The 23,856-nt window shown below is 49.4% G+C and overlaps 1 protein-coding gene across 1 annotated transcript in view; it reads right to left on the bottom strand.

Annotated features, from left to right (window-relative positions):
- Window positions 1-23,856, bottom strand: part of EPB41L1 (erythrocyte membrane protein band 4.1 like 1) — a gene marked incomplete at both ends in the record, with an annotated part of 49,787 nt that overhangs the window by 10,221 nt on the left and 15,710 nt on the right. The window contains 8 exons of the mRNA XM_084246667.1: window positions 4,593-4,673; window positions 6,616-6,720; window positions 9,146-9,556; window positions 11,220-11,597; window positions 12,525-13,241; window positions 19,618-19,800; window positions 21,863-21,898; window positions 22,688-22,833. Of these exons, the coding sequence (XP_084102793.1) occupies window positions 4,593-4,673; window positions 6,616-6,720; window positions 9,146-9,556; window positions 11,220-11,597; window positions 12,525-13,241; window positions 19,618-19,800; window positions 21,863-21,898; window positions 22,688-22,833 (2,057 nt within the window). The remainder of the gene's footprint in view (window positions 1-4,592; window positions 4,674-6,615; window positions 6,721-9,145; window positions 9,557-11,219; window positions 11,598-12,524; window positions 13,242-19,617; window positions 19,801-21,862; window positions 21,899-22,687; window positions 22,834-23,856) is intronic.

Here is a 23,856-nt window from a genome sequence, read left to right as displayed (position 1 = left end):
GGCTCATCACTGGTAACAAATATCCCACTGTGGTAGAGGGTGTCGATAATGGGGGAGGCTATGCATGTGTGGGGACATGAGGTATATGGGGAAATTCTGTACCTTCCTCTCAATTTTGCCATGAACCTTAAAAATGCTCTTTAAAGTCTTTTTTTTTTTTAAATAGGGACGCTGTATGCCAATGTCACTTCAAGAAATATAATGTAAAAATTAAGAAAAAAAGACCCATGCCCCACAGTGACACTCCCACAGTGACACTCACACAGTTTAAGGAAGGAGAAAGGGTTTTGCAAACCAAAGTTTATAGGATAGATATAGAACAGGCTGACTATTAATCACACATGATAACTACTGTTTTCTGAGTATTTGTGCTAGGAATGTGCTAGGTATGATGCTAAGGATGTATCATCTCATTTAACCTCCATACGGCCACAGGAAATCACTTTAATGTTTCTGTTAGAGATGAGAAGGAAGAGGACCAGAGAATACTAAATGGATTGTTCAAGTCTCTCAGTGAGTGACAGAGCAGGATTTAAATTCTAAGGATTTACACATCAGACTCTGTCCAACATGTTCCAGTGGGGTTCTCACAGTCAAACCCACTTTCCTAGTCCTGCCTTGGATTCTAGCTGCTAGATCCTCCTGGAACTGGTTCTGGACTTACTGGGCCACATTTGGCAAGGGGCCTGGCTGCCTGCCTCCACCTCCCACTTTCTAACTACCTGATTGTCCTGGGGCCCAGAGCTGTGCCCATTTTGTAACTGCCCAGTGGGCTGAGGCCCAGTCAGTCCTGGTCTGTGTGTGGTACTAGATCTGACCCTCTGCTTTTCCTCTGTGTACCCCAAGGCTGCTTCCAGCTGAGGCTGTCAGTAACCTGGCTACTTGGCACCCCATCCACAAGGTACTTTCTGAGATGGGGTCCCAGAATATGGCCCAGCGGCAGCCTCGAAAAGGCAGCCCTGTGAGCTCAATGCTCCTTTCTCCCTCTTAACAAACAGCCCCCTTTGAGTCCTGCTGTTGCTCCAGGTCATTTTCCCCTAAAGCCTCTTCTATTCCTGCAGCTCCCTTCTTCCTGGAGCAAAGCCTCACCTCCACCTTCATACTGAAAACAAGAGACAACTAATGGGGACATGGTTCCTTCAAAACAAGGCACCATCTGCTCCCGTGTTTCTCAAAACTTCAGTCAGCCCTCTCTACTGCCTCCAGGATCAAATCCTCTTCTTGGCCAAGGCAATGCCACCATCTCTGTTCTGGACCCTTCCTTCCTGGACTTGGGGCATTCCTCCTTGCTGCTATCTCTCTGGGCAACCTCAGCCACTCAAGGCTTCTGCTGCATCATGAAAGCCAGTGTTCCCTATCCTTTTATCTGCAGCCCAGATTATTTTTCAACCCTAGAAGTTCAAAACCAATGGTTCCTGGACATGGCCCACAGGTACCTCAGGCTCCTCTTGCTCTGACATATCTGCCGTTAAAGAACACTCTCTCCCGAGCTGTCTATACTAGTGTTCTCAAGTGTGAGGGGCAGCACCTGGAGGGCTGTGAGAACACACACTGTTTCTGAGTAAGTTGGGGGTGGGGCTCAGAATTTGCCTTTCTAACAGGTTCCCAGGACAGAGCTTTGACAACTGTCGTGTTAACGAACGTCACTAGCCTGTCTCTCTTCTTGTCACTCGAACATTCTATCAAGAACCAAATCTTGCCCTTTCCTCCTTCCACATTCTGGCTCCACCCCAGTCCCTAAACTAGTCTCCAGCCTTCTCTTTTGGTCTCTCCCAATGGCATCTGGGCTCAGGGACGTTGCTTGAATCCTTCAGGGTTGAATTCACCACGCATGACGCAGTATTTCACATAGTGGGGGCTGTTCACTAGTCATCTGCTGAAGAAGGCAGGGGGAAGGAGAGGAGGGAGAGTGAGGAGCAAGGAAGTTCTGCACCAGTCCATGCCCCACACAGCTTGCTAGTGTCAGCTCTCTAACCCACAGAAACATGTATGTGATGATATCACACTCCAACCTAAAGTTGAAGTGATTCTGTAACAGGGTGGTGCCCAGGAAAGGGGGAGGTTCCCTGCTCCACCCAAGGGAGGGTGGAGCTGAGCAGGAAGAAGGGAAGCTGCAGAAGAGACTGAGGAAGGAAGCAGGATGGAGCCAGGAGACCTGGAGGAGGCGCGTGGAGCCTAGAGACACGTGAAGAAACTGCGCTTGTCTTTTGGTCGTGGACTGGGTGACACAGATGTGGGTGAGACCCAAGGGGAGGTGACAATGGCAGCTTTTATCTTGATGTTGATTTTGCTCTTTTCCTTCCGGGCTTGTCTGGTGGTTTCTGACCCTTTTCTGTGGGTCCCCACTGGAAGATGCTTTAGACTTGTGGCAGGCTTTGGGGCCTTGCTCTGCGCCATTCCCATATGGATGGAGTTTTACCCACGAGGGGACGGGTAACTTTGGGTGCTTCATTTAGAAACTAGACTCTTTGCCTTACCTGTATTGTTTCCTAGTTTTATTAAAGTTCCTTCCCATTAAAGTCTCCTATGTTTTGTGTTGATGCGGCGGATGGCAGAACCCATTTAGAATAGGCAGGTTTGCGGGGTTTTGGCTGCCCCTCTCCCTGTCCTATAGCAATTCCCCATTGTCTCCAGGATGGAGTCTGGCCTTCATATATGACATTTGAAGACCCTTAAAGCCCTGGTCCTGCCTTCCTTCTCAGCCTCTTCTCTCCTGCTTTTCCACATACTGGACCTCTCACTCCATGGACCACTTGCCTTTCCCCAGATATTTTGTTCCTTCATGTCCTCACTTTTGCTGTTGCCCTTCTTGTTGCCCTGAATGCCCTCTCTGAGATGATGACTTCATTTAACTACCCTTCAAGCAAAGTCTTCCCCAGCATCTCCTGGCAGGGGTGTCACTCCACATCTATCTTCTCTGAGTGGATTAGCATCAGCACCTGTTTCATGAAGGCAGGAGTAATAAATCACAGCAGCTCACATTTACAGACCACTCACCCGCCATGCACCAGGCACTCTCCTGAGGCCTCTGCACAGACCACCTTAGTTCAACCTCACATCAACCCTTTGAAGGATGTGTTACTATTGCCCCCTCACCCTATTTTACAGAAGTGGAAACTGAAGCTTGGAAAGGTGGAGGTAACTTGCCCAAGGTCATCCAGCCAGGAAGTAGAAAAGCTGGGCCTTGTTCACCACTGTGTGCCTAGGACCTAAACACAGGGGCACAGCACATTAAATGTGCCTGAGATTATTTGAATGAATGAAATCTAGCGGGCAGTCTTATTTCTTTCAACTCTGTATTCCCCATACCAGGCAGAGAATAGAGACTCATAAATGGTTTTGGAACAAATGAATAGATGAATGGATGGATGGGTAAAATGAATGATATAGCCAACTGCTCACCACAGTAGCAAATTTAAATTTAGCCCTATAAGCATCCCAATGCCATGTGGTAAAGGGCTGAGGGGAGAGGAGGAACTGAATGATACAGGAAAAAACGATAACTGGCTTAGGTTTATTTATCTTAAATTTTTGTTTACTCAAAACCCATCTGATGGGTAATCTAAATTAACTTAATTCTCTTCCTAAGTGTATATCAAGGGTTTGACAAGAAATCACATTTGAAAACAATTTCCCAACACCTCAAGATAGGTCCTGCCAGGCCCTGATACTGGCCAGCCCCGGCCCCACCCCAGCCCCGGCCCTACCCAGCTTGTGTTCACAATGGTCTGGATGACAGAACAGAGCGGTGGAGGTGGACAGTGGGGCTTCTGGAATCAGAATGCCTGGCTTTGACTTGGTTCTACCACTTTTTGGTTATGTGACTTTTGGTAAGTCACATTAACAGTCTGAAGTTCAGTTTCCTCATCTGTAAAGAGTGGAGACAAGAGAGCATTTGCCTCACCCTTTTTTGCAAGAATCGAATGAGATAATCCATTCAAGATCCTCAGCCCTTTGTGTTACCCCAAATCTCAGTTGCCAAACTCTATCTTCTCTGTGTCATCCTTGAAAGGTATATTACAGACTCTCTCAAGAACCTGAAGACTAGGCAGAATGGGGATAATTCCCATTTTACAGATGAGGACACCTGAGGACAAGGACCTTCCATTAGTTCAGACAGCAAATAGCAGAACAAGGTCCCTTGGGAGGAATGCAGTCCAAAATTCTGAGCATCCAACTTAGGGTCACTGTGCGCCATCTACTGACCAAAGCAAGGAAGCGCCCAAGAAAGCATGCAGCCACCAGGAAGGTGGGTCCTCAGGAAGGACTCTAAGGCACAATTTTCATGTGTTGTCAATAATCAAATAGTACCATTCTCCTCCCACCCCTGCAATGGCCAAGATGTTCCAGATAACTGAGATTCAGGGTTCTGCCTTCCATGTTAATTGGTTTGAAAAACCAAGGTGTGACTGGATGTCCTGTGGCAACCACTGTACCAGACAATAAAAGTTTGACTTGTGTATGTGTCCCATGCCTGATGTATGAAGGGTGAATGAGGACTCCTGAGGCAGCTGGCAGCATTAGCTTCTTATTGGCCGATTTCTGGGGTAAGGGTGATGGGCAGAGAGGGAAGCCTCCTGGGTTCTACTTACCATGGTGGTTGATATGGTCTCCGTGGTGATGGAGGGAGTCGTTGTTAAGAACTCCTTGCCCCCGGGGGCAGCCCCATCAACCTGATGGCCAGAGGAGGAGCCATGTGAGAAACAGAGAGAGAGAGAGAGAGACAGAGACAGAGACACAGAGACAAAGAGAGAGGGAAAAAGAACCAAAAACACCTTCAGCATCTGTCACCTGAGCTCACGGCATCCCCAGTTACAAAGTGACAGGATGTATGAGTGAACAAAAGCACTCGGGGTGGTGGTGATGTCCACACAGATGGAACTGTAGAGATGCCTTGTGGATCTTCCAGTTATTTCAATCATTTCATTTGACAAAGGAAGAAATATAGAAAGGCGGAAAATTCGACAAATTCCATCCAGATTTCAATGCCTGTATCCTTTGACTTAGCAATCCCATTGCTAAAAATTCATTCTTTGGATATAAAATTTGCCAGGAAAATTAAAAAAGGGAGCTCACTGCAGCACTCCTCATTAACTGCAAGACTAAACAGCACTGCAAAATACATTAAAATACATTAGGATCCACTATTAAGTGGGACTAAGATGAGTAAGAGGGGATGCCCACACTTGTCAACAAAGACTGATCTTGAAGATACTTTTTATGAAAAAAGGTAAGGTATGAAACGGAATGACTTCTTGTGTAAAACTGATAAATATCTAGAGATGTAAATGTATATGTTAGTGTATGCATTCATTTGTTTCTGAGGGGAATCTCAGAAAAATTTCGATTTTGTTCTGTTTGAATTTCATAATGGTGAAAAATTTGTGGTTTTGTTTTGATGTCAATAAGGATTGCTGGACTGTGGGGCTTGGGGCCATTTTTAGGGTTTTCTTTAAACTTTTTTTTTTTAATTTTTTAATAAATTCTTTTTTTTTTTTAAAGATTTATTTATTTATTTATACAAGCGCTGGGTACAGTCAGAAGCACAGGAGGGTGAGAGAATTCACCAGAGCCAGAGAGGGGAGCAGAACAGGCAGAGGGACCGAAGTACACTGCTAAGGTGAGCAGCAGGCGAGGCAGGAGAGGTCTGCGCGCCATGTGGGACCCTCGCTGGCAGCCGGGGATCGAACCGGCGCTGCAGAGGCTGCGGGCAGCTTCGCAACCCAGTGCTTAAGCGCTGTGACACCGGGGAGGCCCTCTTTACACTTTTCTTTACACTTCAAACAAAACAGGCAGGGAGGGGAAGCAGATTGCCTGAGGACACACAGCTTGTCACAACTAAAGCCTCATAAACCCCTATAAAAGTGAGAGAGAAACATTCTGGAAATGATAGAGTTGCCCACACTGTGTTGATCTAAGTGTCACTTTAGTTCTTGAGACAGAGACTGGCCTCCAGTGCTGCAAGAACCAAGAAGGTGTCTCTCAGGCCCACAATCTCAATTTTCATAGTTTTAAAACCCGCCAAAGGAACTTAAGAAATGAACTGTAAGTGGCGTGCCTGTGTCTATTCAAGACTGCTTTCTCCAAGGTAAACTAAGTATGTTTCATCTTGCTAAGACACGTGATTTCTGGTCTTGCAATTTATTTGGTAGATGTTTTTACTTATTTTGTCAATCTGATGTGGAGCCTCCATGAATTAAAAAAATGAGTCAATGTGAACAATTCTTATGAAAGCTGAATTGGGATCTCCCCCTGAGCAGTCCCTGGGATACTTCAAGAAACCTCTCCAAGGTCAAACTATCTGAAAGCCATGTTCCTAATCTACTAGCCACTAGCCTTACAACTCTCCCAGGAGTGGGGACACAGGATCAACTCCATTTTACAGATGCGGAAGCTGAGGCTTTAAGAGGTATGCCCAGGACAGAAGCCCATTCTACTGCCTACCTCCAGAGCTCTGGAAGGAAAATAAAACTCAGAACAACAAGGTTAAAAGGTGGAGGGGGGCTCCAAAGGAACCAAGGTGGCAAGGGTGGGGTGACAGACTTGGCCAGTTGGCGCCCCGCACCCTAGAAGCCCAATACCTGTGCTCAGGATGCACAAGAAGACACAGGTTACCTGGGCTGTGTCCACAGCAGCGATTCTGGTCTGCAGTACAGCTTCTGGCTCAATCTTCTTCCTGATGGCCAGGCTGCTGACAGTCATGGTTTCTGTCTTCACGGGCTGTAGGAGATGAGGAAGGACACTCCGTAACTCCAACCCCAGCAGACTCCTGCTCACAGGCAAATGGAGTAGGGTCAGCAGGTTATCTCCCACCCCTACAGCTGGCCAAATCTCCAGAGGGGTATGTAGGTCAGGGCCAAAGAAGCATGAAGAGATGCCATGGACAAAATCCCAGAGGACAGCCAGAACCATACTGGGGCCCAGACAGGCCTGCCAATGACCCTGCAACCACACAACCTTGGGGTGACTATATGCTGTTTTTGAGGCTATTGTATTCAATCAGTGCACTCTGTGCCGAGTCCCACACAAAGATTTGCCCGATGAACATCATGTAACTGAATCCTGAATGAACTGATGTCTATGCCACACCTTCTCAGCTGCTCCATAGGAATTGCTCTTTTGAGCAGGAGACATACCTGGAGGCCGGGTGGGAGATGTAAACAAGTGAAGTGGACTTATTGAGCACTGGGGTAAAATGGAGAGGACATGGGGTGCCAGTCAGGTTTGGCTAACAGTAGCCATGGCCTCTGTGAGACGAGGTCATCTGATTTTTTTAATGATAGGGAAAAAAATCTCTGGATTTTATATTCAATGCCCTGATTTGATTTATTTTATTTTATTTTTGTAAGAACCAGGGCACAGGCCAGATGCGCGGGAGGATGAGAAGATTCACCAGAGATAGAGCAGGGAACAGAACAGGCAGACCGACCGAAATACACTGCTGAGGGGAGCAGCAGGCAAGACAGGAGAGGTCCACCACACCATGTGGGACTCTTGCTGGCTGGCCGGGATCGAACTGACACTGTAGAGGCTGCAGACAGCTTCACAGTGTGGTGTTCAACTGCCTGTGCCACCAGGGAGGCCCTGTCCTGATTTTTATTTTTTTTATTTTTATTTTTTAAAGATTTATTTATTTATTTATTCATTCATTCATTCATTTATACAAGCACTGGGCACAGTCAGAAGCGCGGGAGGGTGAGAGAATCCACCAGAGCCAGAGCGGGGAGCAGAGCAGGCAGAAGGACCGAAGTACACTGCCGAGGGGAGCAGCGGGTGGCAGGAGAGGTCCGCGCGCCATGTGGGACCCTCTGCCGGTGGCCAGGGAGCAGCCGGGGATCGAACCGGCGCCGCAGAGGCTGCGGGCAGCCTCGCAACCCAGCACTCAACCGCTGCGCCACCGGGGAGGCCCCCTGTCCTGATTTTTAGATAAAGGTCAAATACAACTGCTAGGAGATCTGGATTGGGGTCACCAGTTTACAATCTCTACTCTGGAAATTTCAAGTTAAATATTGGGTTCTTTTGAGTCCTCCACTGGGCCTCATTCATGGCTCTATACACAGCAGGTGTTGCCATCTGTGAGCTGAATGGATGAGTGAAAGCTAGCTCGTCATCTGGCTGGGAAGGTTTTGAGGGCGAAATCTTATAGATGTTTGTGACCCTGAGATCAAGCCATTCTTTCAATTAATCATATACTACCGCCTGGTGTAGGCAGGCATAAAGGGGCTGCCACTTGGTGGGAAGAGCAGATTGTCAGTCACCTACCTGACTACTTGGGATAACGCCAGGAGCAGAAGCAAATCAGAGCAAGGGGGCTGTGGAGGAGGCAACTCCTCTGCCCTGGGTGGTTAGGAAGAGATACCTGCACACTTTCCTGGGACATGGCAGAGAAAGGAGTTTCCAGGGCAGAGAAAGGGAGAAACCTTCTACCCAGAGGGTACGGGTAGTGGATCCAGAGTGGATGAGCTTATATTTCAATGCCTGGAACATGGGGGAAAGAAGGATGTAGTGAGGCTGCAAGAGGTGAGGGAGCCAAGGAGGAATGTGACAAACACATGCTACAGAAAGAGCCTCTGTAGAGGAAGGGCACAGAGCAGAGGCCCAGAGATGGCCTATCCCTGGGTCCCCCTAGGTGACAGCATTTCTTCTTCTCTAGAAGATTCCACAACCACCCCAAGACCCCAAGACTGAGTGGATTAAGACTGCTGTTCCTTCCCCAGGAAGCCCAGACCCTGAGAAGAGGAGCCCAGACAAGGATCAGGAACAACCACATGACTTTCATTCAGAGCTAGTGGCAGGAGCCCCCGCGAGTCCACGAGCACATGCTTTCTGCAGGTGCCATGCAACACAGGTGGGGAGAGAGGAGTCTAGTAAACCAGACTGCCCATCATCACTTGACTTCAGGCAAGTGATGGGGTCGCAGTGTTAAAATGCCAAGGAGAGCATGTTAAGGGTAAACTGAGATGGCAAACATGCAAGCACAGAACCATGCTGTTCTGTAGAGGGTTGGCCATGCAACATGAGACAGAGCTTCAAGTGGAGGGACTCTGGGCTGCAGGCTGGTGGCTCAATCTTCTCACAGATGACCCAGGGCCCTTGGAACATGCAGTGCCCAGTGGGCCTAGGTCTTGAAGCTGCGCCACTGTACCTCAAACTGTGGCATATCCGGGGTGGAGCAGGCCCCTCGATCCAGGCTGTCCTCAATGCCCCCAGCATCATCATCCTGGCTGGGCACCCCCTTGTTGAGGTCCCGGGAGAACACTAGGCCCTCTGTTTCTGAGTCGCTTTTGTCCCGGTCGAGCTCAGGCAGGCTGCGGGAGAAGTCCTCAAAGGCGCTGCCGTGGTAGTCACCAATGACTGTGAAGTCGACCTCAGCCTCCAGGCTGGACGTGGAGCTGACTGTGATGCTGGAGCACTTCCGCTCAATGGCCAGGTGGTTGTCCTTCAGGAACACTGCATCCCTTTCCTGGTCCTGGTCTTCATCTCCAGTATCGCTCTCTGGGGCCTTGGGACGTGGCGGTTTGACTTTGTCTTCTGAGCCCTCCCTCAGCCCTGCTCTCTATGGCCAGATAAAAATCAAAGAAATGGGGGTGTGGGGTGGGGAGAGAGACAAAGAGAGAAATCAAGATGGTGAATGACAGAAAAAATCTCAAGGCCACATTGATGTCCCAAATGGAAGAGCAGGTCAGAAAACAAAAAAGAGCCCCAGGAAAGGTTCCTGGACATCATAACAAGCTTTGAAAAACCCAGAACTTTTCAAGAGTGGGGACACTCCTTTCTGAGAGTCTCCCGCTGATGGCAAAAGCAGGTACAAAGCAAACATCCCGCCAGTTGATCCTGGACAGGAGGCCCCATCCAAGGTTTGGATCTGGGAGCGTATCAGAAGCAGCTTTGGGTACAAGGCAGGGATGGGAGCCTGGACCCCAGGCCCATCCGTGCAGGTGGCATGGAGAGACAGAAGTAAGAGGGAGAGATTCAGGGAAACCCGGGGTGGGCGGTGGGGGGAGGCAGAGAGGCTGGAACCAAGAGCTTTGAGGAACAAAAAGGAAGCCAACAGTTTGTCAATTCCACTGAGTCTCCATGGATGGGTTGGCATCATCTAGAGGGAGGAACAATATGGGGTAATTCCTGGCAGCTGGGTGCTCATCGGGTTCTACCCGGAGCTCCACAAGTGGGCCAGCAGGCCGCAGAGTGAAGGTTCTGGTCCCATCAGTGTAATTGACAACAGCAGGCCAAGGAAATGCCGGAGGGGAACCAGCAACTCTTGTCCGACATACATACCTCTCAACTGGCCTGTCAGGGATTAAACACCACAAATATATTTTTGGCTGGTTCATGACATTCTTTTTAAAGACCAATATAACACCCACCAAATATTTGTAAAGTACTTGGCTTCAGGTTCTAGAAATCCAACAAGCACAGAGATTCACTTGCTAGCCAGTTTCTGGAGGGTTGAGAGGTGTGAGGACACACATTCCAGACAAGCCAGAGTTGAGCTGTCACAAGAGGCACTGCCAGGGTGGGTGGGACTCAAAGGCAGTGATGCACCCTGCCAGGTGAAGATGACCGGGTCATCGGAGCACAGGGGGCTGCAGAGACCTGAGGGCCCAATGGGCTGGCGAGTTTCAGACGCCCCCCTTTCCCAGGGGGGTTCACTCCTAAGCTGGTGATGCGCTTCTCTCCCCTGACCGCATCTCCGGATTTGTTCTGGATCAGAGAAGACAGTTAGTCTTAAGGAGGCAGAAGGAAACTTGGCACTGGGACTGAGAGGGAACCAGAAGAGGAGGAGAGAAACCTTTGAACAGCCTCTTTCAGCCTCCCCAAGGCAGGAGAACCAGGGAAGGGAAAGGATGGAGGAAGACGGCTGGACAAGCCAAGCAAAACAGGTAGGAACCCAGCAGGTGGTGGCAGCAAGGCAAAGCAAGTGTGTAGTTGGCTGGTGATGGTGCCACCTTCTCCACTGGGGCTGAGTGATACTCTGGGCACCAGTCACACCAGAAGCCGAGGGTCTTTGTGGCTAAACTAACACAGGCCAAGCAGATGAATACGTCATTCCGCTTGGGTTACACTTGGGCCCGTTTAGGAAAAAGAACTCACAGGGATGGACAAGCAGCCTCTGAGTGCAATGATGACGAGGGGCCACTGAAACATGCTTCTAAAGAGCTACGCGGCATGCGGTCAGCTCCCCAGACTGGGGTCAGTGGTGGGGGGTAGGGGCTCACGTGGCCAATTCCCCCAGTTGCTTCCTCCAGTGTAGTTTCACAGCCTGAATCAGGGGACACAAGGTCGAGTTCCAGGCATCCTTCCTGGTGGGAGGTAGTAGAGATGCCCTCCCTGAAGTGTCTGGTAGCCGGTGATATCACTGAGGACTGTGTGACTTGGGAGCTGGTGAAGTCTCCTGGGGGCTGGAGCTGGACGAAGCCCAGGTCTAAGAGTTTATTCCGCTGTTGCTCTACCTGCCCTGGGGAGGCCTCAGAAGACAACTCATCTGGAAGGGCCCTGGTTTCACCCTGAATCGCTGGGTGAGTTTCAGTTCCATGTGTCTCAAAGATGCGAATTTTGTTGGCCACTGAGGTTTTGCTAATGTCTTCCAGAGATCCCTGTTGGCCCCCAGACTGGAAAGAGGTCATTTCCTTTTTTTTCCCAGAAGGGAACACCAACCCCAGGAATCCAGCTCCCCCGACTTCTTCAGGAACAAGTCTGGGCTTTCTGCTGGTGACGGGAGGTGCCCTGTGCCCACCTCCATCTGGGGTCACAACCGGTCCTAATCGGTCCTTGGCTTCCAAGTGCTCTTTAGAAGGATGGGCATGTTTGAGAAACACAGGGGACTTTCCTCTGAAGGGCATCCCAAGCTGTAAAGGCTCCCCTGACCCACAAGGGGCTGGGCTTGGAGAAGCATCCTCTGGAACCACCTGAAGCATAAAAGGAGCAGGGGAGGTTGGGAGGGGGGTGATGAACTCCATCTGAAGAAATGCTGAAGTCTTGCTGTCCTCCAACACAGGCTCTCCTGTTTGGATGCGAACAGGTCCCCTCTCCTGGGGCAGGAAGTTGCCTCTGTCCTGTCTGGTTGGCTTCCTGCCATCGTTAGAAGAGATGGCCCATGGAAGGGTGCAGGTCTGCAGGTCTGGATGTGTGTTCCCTCCTCTATGAGAAAATGAGTGGTTTTTCCATTCTGCTGGGGGACTCTTCTCAGCCTTTCCCATCAAATCCTCACTCCAGGGGACCTCTTCCCCTGCAGTTCCAGCAGATGCTGGGAGAGAATTCTCTCCCTCCACCCCATGCTGGGCTTCTTTGCATTCCTCAGCAAATGTCTGCACTGAAGAAAGTCCCTCCCCAAGACTTTCCACAAAGGCCTCCTGAGCATCCAGTCTTCCTTGGTCCCTGGGGGGCCCTGCTCCTTTCTCTGAGGAAGCTGGACAGGCTTCATCTTCATGCTTGCTTCTGTTGGAAGTTGCAGCAGAGCCCTGAGGGTCTGAGGCATTCAGCCAAGAGCTCTCTGCTAGCTCCCTGGAGAGTTCCAGTCTGACCTCATCTCCAGGGGCAGCAGCGAGGTACTCTTCTCTCTCCTGCAGCAGCAGAGTCAGGACTTGGCCTTCAGAATCTTTCTCTCCATGGTTTAAATAGAAGCTCCTCTCTGCAAAGGAAGTATCGGTTTCATCACTGGAGTCGGCTCTGGCTTCCTCTTGGGCTGGGTCCAGCAGAAATGACTGGAGTCCTCTCTTGTCAGAGGTTGAAGAGGGGAGATCTAACTCTGCTGGCCTGGTCCCTGAGGCAGTAGGTCTTCCCCAAGTCTGGAACTCCTCCAGCTCCTTCCTTCGCTCTGTCTCCTCCATTTGACCCCCTGAGATTTGGCGCTTCCTGATGGTTGCCTGTCCAGTACCTATCCTGAACTGGGAGCCCTCTTGGAGCTTTTCTGTCAGCTTGTGGCCTGCATCTAGAGAAGCCTCCCCTGGACCTCCTCTGACCCAAGGGTCTTCTTCCCACATTGACTCAAAGTCTTCAGGACTAGCAATCATTCTTCCTCGTTGCTGGGCATTTGCTCTTCCGGCTCTGACCATTTCTTCTGTGGCCACTTCAACTTTGAACTTGTCCACTAGGATGTCCACTTTGGTGAGTCTGCCATCAGCCAGGATATCTGTCAGGCCTGCCTCACTTTCTTCCTGCTGCGTGGAGGCCACTTTTAGCAGACCGAGTTCTTCTGGCCTAATGTACTCTCTTTCTATAAATACCCAATGCTCTGAACCCTGTGTTTCAATTGGAGCAAGAAGAGTTAACATGAAATATCAGCTACCTATAGAACAGGTCACCTTTTCCCTCCACAAGCAGGGACTGATCTACCAAGTGGTCAAAATGTTCCCAGGACTGGATGGGGAGCAGAAGGCATGAAAATGCCCATCAGCTTCATCAAGGCTACACTTCCCATTGAGATACCCAATGCATTATTTACCAGTTCCCCTCAACCACCACCCCAATGTGGTTACATGGGATGGGGGCTCATGCCCTTCTCTGTTAACTATGGTAAGTGGGGAAATGGAGATCCATGGATGGGCTTGCACTTCCTCTTCCTCTGTTAATAATATAACTGTCTGTCAGACCAAGTAGCTATGCCACATGGAATCTTTCAAGAGTGGAGCCAAAAGAACTCTTAAAACATCTTCCAGTGCAATCCCCTCATTGTACAAGTGGGGAAACTGAGGCCTAAAATAAGCCAGTGACTTACCCAATATCATGATTAATTGATGGCAGAGTCAGAACCAGGATGCCTGATTTTTTGATGCCTGAGATCCTTGCTCACTTTCCTCATTACCTACAGAATATGGGTCCCAACTGTGACCTAATGTCAAGTTGAAAGGAAGTACTGAACCCAGTTCCATAAGCCACAGCCTAAAGTCTGGTCTTTCTGTAAAAGTTTCTAGGATGGAAAGAGATTAGAAAGAAAAATACCAAATAGCATTCTCTAGAGATTAGTGACAGTCATCCCACAGATTGAGCTTTGTGGGGTTCATTCCTAAAGATACCAAGGCCTATCCTTGGAGAATTCTAACAATATTCACAGAAAGATGAAAAGGACTAATCAGAGCACATCATGGAAGGAAAAAAATCTAAAGATCCAAGCATTGTGATCAGTACAAAGCCCCAGAGGGGTCTCAGCCCTCTACTTCCTCTTAGGAGGGAATAATGGACTTCTTGAGTTAACAAAGCAAGGTGGCCAATGGAATTTTAATCTTCTTATGGTCACAGAACACTTTCTTCACAAAATCTTCATGGAAGTCCAACATGTAATAGCCTGGACTGCTCTAGTGCCCTGGGGAACATGCCTCCTTGGAAATCACCACTCTGACTCTAGCCCCTCATGGTACAAATATGGAAACTGAGGGCTGGACAAGATCAGCACCTTGCACAAGGTCAGAAATTAAGTTAGTGGCAAGAGCAAGTCTAGAACCCAGTCTCCACAGTAAGATGTGCTGAAGATGGCTCCTGACAAGAGGGGGAATATTGCTATGATCTTGGACTCTGTCTCAGGGCATGACTTGGTGAGGAGTCTGTTGGGCCCATTAAGATCTGAAGGATTCTGAAGAATCCAGGGAGCATAGTAAGCTCTCTTTCCCCAACTCCCTCACTCCATTTTAGCAAAATCTCCATGACTGTGAGGGAATCCATCTTCATCAAGAGAATCTTGCCAAAAGGAAAGAGAGATTAAAAGGAAGATGGAAGTTCTCAGACAAAGTCTGACATAGGTTTCTGAGATTTTATTTCAGGTTATTAAGGCTTCAGGGCAACAGCTCTTGAATCATTCCAGAGAGAAGAGCTTTGAGAGTCTACACAAACCAAGTCTCTTTTCATTTCTACTTGGGAAACAGGCTCCTTTAGTTGCTCCTGTTTCAGCCTGTACTCACATCATCAGCCTGGCAATGATGACCAGATATGGCCTATGGACCCCCACTTCTAGTACATTCCTGCCCCAACTCTACTAGAAACTATTTTCTAGAAACTAGAAACTTAGAAATTTGACTGAGTGGAGTGGGAGCTGGCACAGATGGGAAAGATTCCACAGGAAAATGGGAAACATACTTTTGTTTAGTTACTATGTGCCACACAATGTCAGCCCTTTGTTTAAATTATTACATTTCATTGCAATGGCAACCTGTGGAATAGGTAATGTTAACCTTATTTCAGAAGGGGAAACTAAGGTTCCCAAAGGGGAAGTGACTTGCGTAGATCAGAGTGAGAAGTGAGAGAAGACGACGCTCTGCTCCTAATAAGCAAAAGTATGGAGGAGATAAACAGGCTCCTGAGCAGACAAGACTGAACAAATGACAAAAACTTCGCGGGCATCAAGGCAGAGCTGCTCCTGGCATGATTCACAGGGTGGAATCACGCAGGGTAGCTCTGCGGCCATTCTTCCCAGCGACCAGCTTAGAGCGCCCCCTGCTAGCCACTTGAGGCACTGCAGCAAGACAGACAAGCTGAAGCTGGGCCCGGAAGTGAAGCAATTGAAGGATCAGCAAGATATATCCTCAGCCAGGCAGTTCTGATGCTGGGGTGCTCAGGTCCCACCTGGAGCCTCTGGGCCAAGTTTTGGGCCCTGCTTTTTATAGATGCCTCCCAGAGGAGGGGGTCCAGAAGAGGAACCCTTTAGAAACAATGCCCTGTGAGAAACTTGATGAAGCAAGGAGGGGTATTCAGGTGGAGGAAAGTGTTCACCCTGAAAGGCTGGCCTGGGAAGGATGCTGAGCAGATCTCTGGCTCCAGGGCACAGACAGGTGAGGCACACAGGTAGATGACTTAGAAGGGCAGATTTAGATTCAACAAGAAAACTTCCCCAATAGATGATGGAAGGCAAAACAGGCTGCCATTAAGAACTTTGAGCACCTTTGGAGAGGGCTGGATGGCAATTTTCAGGGGTGTTGAAGAAGGGCACATGTTAGGGGCTTCCTCCCCCTGAGTATGGGCTCTTGTCTTGGCTCTAGAACAGTTCTGTGCTGCAGGGTATCTCGAGTTGCCTACCCTTAGGATGCTGCTGACTCCTGACTATCTTCTCTCAAGAGAGCGCAGGGAATTTTATTATTATTGTTACATTGAGGAAAAATTTATAGGCTGGAACTGTGATTTATGCTTTGTCCCTTAGGTAACTGACTTGTGTCTCTTCTAGATCTAGCACATTTTCAACAACTACAAAACTTTCCTCTGGTAATTGAGATAGGTATGTGTCCTCACATACACTATGTCAACAGCAGGGTCAGACATCAGGGAGAAGTTGGGCCCAGATGACTTGTGAGTACTTTCCAGTCCAGAAGCCACACCCTCCTCATTTGCCTAACCATTTTTACAACTACAAGGACAGTCCTGGAGAAAGATGCCCACTTTTGCTTGACAAACCAAGATCCAAGAAAAGTTTAAAAGAGATGAAAGTGGGATGCCATCCAGATATCATCCCCTAGAGTAGACACTGCTAGACCTTAGTAAGGCTTCTAAACCTTAAGACCTCACAGCAGACGGTTTTTAGGTGCCAGGACCCCCAACTCCCAGCTTAGAGGTCAGAGCATCCTCTAGAGCACCTACTTCAGCAGGGCCCGATTTACAAGAGGGACTACTGCTGCCTCCCCTCGAAGCCAGAAGTGATTCAGACCAATCTCTTCCCAGAATGGTCTCAGTCTTATCATTGTAAGGTACCATGGACAGGGAGGGGCTGGCCCTTCATGGATCCCCGGAACGGAAACTCACTGGTCACAGCCTGGAGATAACATGGGCTACCCTCCACACCCAAGACAAAGGGTTGTTTCAAGATCATTAGTGGAGTTCTGGGTGGGAAGGGAGGTGATGACAGTAACCTCAGGAGACGCGGCGAGGCTTTTCTGAGTGAACACTTCCAAGCCTGTGGACGTCCCAGGCTCAGGTGCCAAGTCCTGCTGAGAGGTGTCCTGGGTTCTCTGGGACTGCAGGGGAGGCCCAGGGCCAGAGGAGAGAGAAGGAGGGAGGAAGGGAAGGAGACAGAGAGGGAGCGAGAGAAAGCAGGAGAGACACACACACACACACAGAGTCTGTAAATAGTCCAGTTTTGTAAATCCCACATCCTTAGGGTTTGTGGATTAGATCATGAAAGAGCCATGCTGTGGGGACCATGGAATGATACAGAAAGGAACTGCCCTCTAAGAGCCATTCAAGGGAGGGAGGCCCATGGTGGTCAGTTGCCAGACAGGACTGTGCCGTGGGGCCTTTCCTCATTGCCTGTGGCTCTTATTCTAGAAGTTTGGAGCCACTTGGACTCTGGCATCAAGTCCTCCCTGGGGGTCTCTGGTTTAGGCTATAGTTTAATCCTGAAGTTTAGGAATCAGCCCCTTTGAAAAAAGTTATCTTTGAAACAAAACCCAGGTTTGGCAAATGGAAGCTCTTCTTTATAGCTAGGGATCCCTTTCTTGGTTTAAGTTCCCACCATTTCACTTTGGCTCAGGTGAGGCCCAACAATATATGGGGACACTTCTAGGAACTCAGACTCCCCCCCACCCAATAGCCCATGTATGATCAGGAATACACATTACCACTAGCAATGGTGCCAGGACTGCCTAGCACTCTCCAGCTTATCATGTGCTTTTATAGCCATTATTTCACTCCACCTTCCCAACAGCCCTATGGGTGGCAATTTTGACTCCCCTTTAGATGAACTGACTACGCAGTGAGGTTAAGAGAGGTGAGGTCATTCACCCAAGAAATCAGTCCAGCCTTTGGCCATCGCTCCTCCCCATCTTCCAAATCTTCATAGGCATCTAAATGCCAGTGGGGCCTGTAAGCCAATTAAATATGGTCCATTGTTCCCAGGTTAGCTCCTGGATGGGCTTTTTCCAACAGTGGACTACACTGGTGGGCATGGAATAGATTCCACCTTTTGGTATGATCCACCTTCTAGCAATTCCTGCTACAGCCAGCAAGAGGGGCGTACTGCAAGCCAGTCTGCTACAGCACCCCAAGGCTCCAGAGTACTGCTCCCAGGTCTCACCCTTCCTTTCTCTGCTGGAGTCTGATCTTTTCAGAAGTGTCTGCACGCCACCTCACCCAAGCCCCAGCCCACACAGAGACTGATGAGAGCAACTTGGGTCAAGTCTCCCTTGGGGCAAGGGAAGGGGTGTGTATAACTAATGACTAGGTCAGCCCCCATGGCCCAGTCCAGGGTCTTCAGGATCTTGGTTGTGCCAGAGGTTACCATAGAAGCCCTCTGTGTATGCTCTTCCGTGGCACTAGCCTTAAAGGCCCCCATAGCCAGGGAGCTACCACTGCAGCCTCACTGAATGAGGTCCTCTGCTAATCTGGAATGTTGAGGGTAGGTCACTCTGCTTATTAGAGTATGGCCACATCCCCAATTTTCAAAGCACTAGAGGGCAGCGCACACACAGGTGATTCTATACCTGTTCTTCACACAATTTGGTCTTGCTCTTAGGCAGCTGTGACTTCACAGCAAATACAATGGCCTAGGACACAAGAAAATTGGGTTCTGGCCCCTCTTTTACCAGTCTGACCATGAGCAAGTCCTTCCCCTTTCTGAGCCTCACCAGTGCCCTGTTTTACAATGATGACCTTGCACCAAACAGGTTCCAAGGGTTCTTCCAACTTAAAAGGAATTCTGATTTGAAACTGACCTGTGTGAGTTCCAGGCACCCCTCAAAAGGAAACAATAAGAGACTCACATTGAGCATCTAGGTAATCTGCCAGCTCCTCTCTACTGTACCCCATTTAACCCTTACAACCTTCCTATTAAGTAAGTACTTTATGATCACCACCTAATAGAGGTTCAGAGAAGGTAAGTAACAAGCCCAGAGCCATCCAGCTAGCAGGCAGTAGAACCAGAATTCAAACCCAGGCAGTGTAAGTCTAGACCATAGTCAGGTTTGAGGCCAGTAAGCAGAAGCGCTAGAGAGAAAATACTAAGTACAAATGGGGGTAAATACTGCCAAGATCTAGCAGTCCTAAAAATAACAGCTTGGGATTATAAATACAAGAATTCTCAAGATCCTATCTTTATCTGTTTCTCAATTGAGAAAACACCCCCATGCTTTCCACTGCAAAAGGCGGATCATGTGGAATCCTTTTCTGAAGCAACGATCACAGGTCTGATTTTTCTGGGGGGATTCATTCCACTCCAGTGGAATCTGAGGATCCTTCTAGGAGGATCCGTGTTTTCACAGTAGGCACGAAAAGCTACTGGATGCAACTATGAGGGCTCTCAATGTGTAATGTGCATGAGAACTGCCCAGGCATTTGTTTAAAATTCTGATTCCAGGGCTCTACCTCTAAAGATGCTAATTCAGTAAGTCTAATGTAGGGTCCTAAACTGCATTTCTAACAAACATCCCCTCCTCATTATACCCTGGCTGAAAGATAGGGTATATACCAAGATACTGGGAGTCCTTTGAGTTTTTCAAGGTGGTCCCCAGGATTCTAAGATGTAGTGAATTTGTCTCCCTCAGACTAATCCACCACCTCATCCCCACCACCCCCACTATCACTTTATGCAGCATCGGGGAAGGGGTGCATACAGAGGTGGAGGATGAGCTTAAGTCAGTACATCGCAATCTTCTCAGCGTCTTTACCCAAGATCCCTGTTGAGGGGTTCAAGGTGAGACCTACCTCATTGGCTTTCTCAGGGGTGCCCTTGGGGGAGGGGGAGGCAGGTGAGGAGGGCAGCCTGCGTTCCCGCTCCCAGTCTCGATCCCGATGGATCAGTTTGCTGTTGGGTTCCTTCAGGGTCCTCTTGAGCTCATTGATGCTGGCCTGGTGCTTCAGCAAGACGTCCTCCGGCTTGTCTAAGAACTAGGGATGGATGGAGAGGGTGGGCTGTGTTAGAGGAGGTGGTGCCAGGGGCAGTGAAGATGTGAAGGGTCATCGCTGCCCTACATCAGCATCCATGACACTGTTCCACCCTCACAGAGGCTACAGCCAACAGGACAAGGACAATTAGACCCATCAGATACACAGAACACATACGATTAGCAAGAGGAGCAAAAGTACTCAAGATTAAGAAGAGATTTCTGCTCAAGCATCACCCTTTCTTTTCCCCGGCCTGGCTCCCAACCTTGGAAAAAACAAATCAACCCACCTGCCTTGTAGGGGCCTAGAGTGCAGACACTCTTAAATCTGGGACACCCCTACTCCCATACTAGAGACCAGTGGCCAGAAAAGAGTATGGTCATTGTTCTCTGCTGTGAACTTTCTCCTCTGTACCTTTCCTAACCACCCAGTCGGGATACCTTCCAGATACCTCATAGGTACCAACTCCTTGAGTGCAAGCAGGGAGAGACATGGCCAGAGAGAGAAATAAGCATGCTGTGAGGTGTTCTGGAGGATTAGGAAAATCCCAGACCAGGAAGAAGAGAGGTGAGGCCCAAGACTGGACACAAGAATGGCACAGAGTTATCACTGGAGTCATGGGTGTGTCTCCCATTAAACCGCCAAGTCTGAGCTCTGGCTGGTGCAGCACAGCAAGCAGAGAATCTGCCTCTACATCAGTCAATGATTCATTTTTGCACAGGAGTCGACAGTCACTTGCCAAAGCTGCTTGTCTGCCTACTTCAGGGGGCAGGGTAGGGCAGAGCAGGTGGACAAGGACCCTTATCTGCAAGGCTATTTGAGGATTCCTGGCAATTCAATTCAGGACAAGAAATGGACAAACTCAGTTTATTGTAAGTCAGAGGAGACGATTCTGGGAGAGTTACTTGGAAGGTAAGCCTCTCCCTGGACAAGGCGAGATGCTTCTCCTGGTTTCATCTCTGGCATCCAAGGCTCCACTATGAATGACTCTAAGTTATCCCAGGAAGGAAACCAATGCTACTGAGGCTTCTGATCTCCCTCCTGGCTGGCTGTGCCCCTAGTCTCCCTGAGTTCAGCCACCTCAGGAGAATGTCTGAGAATAGAAACTGACAGATTGGCACAGGAAGTGGGTTTGGGCTGTAGTAGACCCAAGACATGGCTTTGTGGTCTTCCTGTGCCTGCCATGCTATCTGTGGGCACATGGTATTCCTGAAGGATAGCGGGAGCAGTGGTGTGCTAGGATCCTTGAAGGTTAAGGGCCTTGGGAAACCTATTCTAAATGACTTGCAGTACAGATGGGGGGCTAGGGCTGAGGGGACTCTCATGACTTCCAAGAATCAGTGACACAATGGGGACCAAAACCCAGATCACAGGACTCCAAGCCTGGTCCTTCCTAGGCCCAGCCTCTGGCCCTTTCCCTTGAGGCCCAAGAGCAAACCCACTTCCCTTGTGGTTAAGGTTCAAAGGAAGAGCTGGAGACTGTGTGACAGAGAAGGAGAAGTAGTTACACAGGAGGGGTAAGATGAGCAACACATGGGAGGAGGGGAAAAAGGAGGCAGTGGGGCAGCAGCAGGGAGGGAGCTGTGACTGGAGTCCGAGAAGACACAGATGCCCTTTGAGGCTCCCCCCACCCCACTCCCACATCTGGGTGCCAATAGAGACAATAAGAAACTCAAGATGAAGACACAGAGGACACAGGTGAAGTGGTGGCATGATCAAACAGTGGTGTGGAGACATGAATGTGCAAAAGATGAATGTGAGGGGCAGGGGAGATGAGGTTGATGGGAGTGCAGAATGGCCTGAGAGAACTGATGGTCAGCAGGTGGAGAGCAAGCATGGGATGGTCTGCAGAGACAGAGTGAAGATGGATAGAGGGAGGGGTGAGGAGAGAGGGAAATGGCTGGTGGAGTCCGAGCAGGGAACTAGAGAGATGAGCTTAATGATGGGTAGGGACGAGGGGGGCTAGGCAGAGAAATGTGAAGGGGAAAGGGAGAGGCGGTGGCATGGTGACAAATGATCTGAGATGTGAATGGCTGGGAAGGGAGGGACAGGTCCCATGCAGTACCTCCTGCTTGTGTCTTGGCGTGGTTTCCTGCTCCGGCTAGCGGGACACGGGAGGAGGGAAAGGAACCAGCAGTGTCAGTAGAGCAAATGGATGAGAGATACCGCGAAGGGTCTGGTCCAGCAGGTAGCCCCAAGCCCGCTCACCCAATAGGCAGAGGCCAGAGAAGCTGGTGGGCCACCCACAGGGAGGTGAGGTGGTCAGGGGTAGGGAGTGTGAAGCAAAGAGCTGTCCAGGAAGGTGAAGAAGGGGGTGGAAGGACTAGAGGCCACATGGGCAGCCACACTGGGGGCATGGACACTCAGGTCTGGCATTCATGCTTCTTGCCATCAGCGTGTGTTTCGAGGCTGGTGCTGCCAAGGTGAGACTGCCTGATGGAAACACTTGGCTCTGTGTATGCACAGGCCCCTAGTGTGTGCGCATCTGTGAGTGAATACATGTGAGCCTGAGCCTACACAGGCCTGTGAGAGTGTGTATATAGGTATGTGAGAAAAGGACAGGGCAACAGGAGTGAACACACTTGAGAGGGCCTACAGTGACATCCCATCACGCTCTTGGGAGAAAAAGGGGCAATTTGGAGTAAGAAGTCAGAGACCTCCAGGGGATAAAGTGCCCCTCCAGGAAGCAAGGGTAAAAGAAGGTGAAGAGTGCAGGTTCAGCTTTTCCAGTCCTCACTGAACATGACCCAAGGCCCAGGCCCTGTCCATGATGCACCCCATTGCGAGGAGTTTGGCCACAGTTGGGGCATTTGAAAGTCAAGGCTGAGGCTAGACCCAGGATCAGCCTCCTCATCCCCAGGTCAGAGAGTGTGTGAAAGCCAGGCCATACCTTGAGCTCCTTAATCTTGGTGGGGGTCCTGACTTCTCCCTCTTCAGCCTCTGACCGTCGCCCCCCAGACTCGCCATCTTCTTCCCGCTTGTCACCGTCAGGTCCCACATCATGGTTCTCACTGACTGAGGCTGGGCGGGAGAACTCTGCTGAAGTTGGCAAAGACAGCCAGGTGACCATGTGGAACATCTCCCAGGTACACAGACAGGGAGCCAGTCTACCACCTGCTTAGCCACACCTGGAGTAGTGTGGCTACTTCCATACCCCCAACCCACTGCTGGATAAGGAGTCAGCTTCCAGAGGCGTGACACAGCCTTCCCCAGGTCTGAGGTGCCGCTCAGCCCCGGGCCCCCTGCTGATTTCTACAACACTGATTTCAACAGCACTAGAGTTGTTCAAATCTCAATCCCATCTCTTCTTGGCTGTGTCATCTTGGGTAAGTTACACAGCCTCTCTGGGTTTCAGTTTCCTCATTCATAAGTGGTGCCTACTCAGGTAGTTGGGGAGAGGAACAAACAAGTTAAAGCATGTTAAGTATTTAGAAGGCTGCTGGCACAGAATGAGCCTTCAATCAACACTGACCCACAAATGTCACTGTTTTTGTTGTGGTTATGGCAGAATCCTCACTTGATCACTATTTAGCAATATGCAGAAATTGTGAGATTAGATTTTACTTGTGAAAGTTAAAGTGCGAAGGTTTGCAAATGATTTAGCTTCTCTGTAAATGAGGAAGAATTCAAGGGGATCCCAGCATAACATCTTTCTTATTCACTGACATTCCAAAGTACTTTTCTGAAAAGGAAAGAAAGGCGTGGGACTACCACAGACTTTCCACCAGGCACTGGGCCGAACCCAGACTATGCCCGTGGATTATGTCTTTGTGGGACACATGGCTGGAAAATGATGCATTAAAATGTCCAGCGCATGGATTCTCCTTGGGGATGGCTTAGATTAAAATAAAACAATTATCCTTTCTATTCATATAAATATATTCACTCTGCAAAGTGCTCATTTATGTACATTATTTCATTTGATACATATGTGTTAATAGCTAGACTGAGAATTACTATCTCCATTTGACAAAGGAGAAAATGAGACCTCAAGAGGGGAAAGGTGCCTCTGGTGTCATCTCAATGTCTCAGAACAAGGCCCTCGACCTCCTGGTGGAG

The sequence above is a fragment of the Talpa europaea genome, assembly GCF_964194135.1.
Source record: "Talpa europaea genome assembly, chromosome: 11".
Taxonomy (NCBI): Eukaryota; Metazoa; Chordata; class Mammalia; order Eulipotyphla; family Talpidae; genus Talpa; species Talpa europaea.
This window is presented reverse-complemented; position numbering and strand designations above follow the sequence as displayed.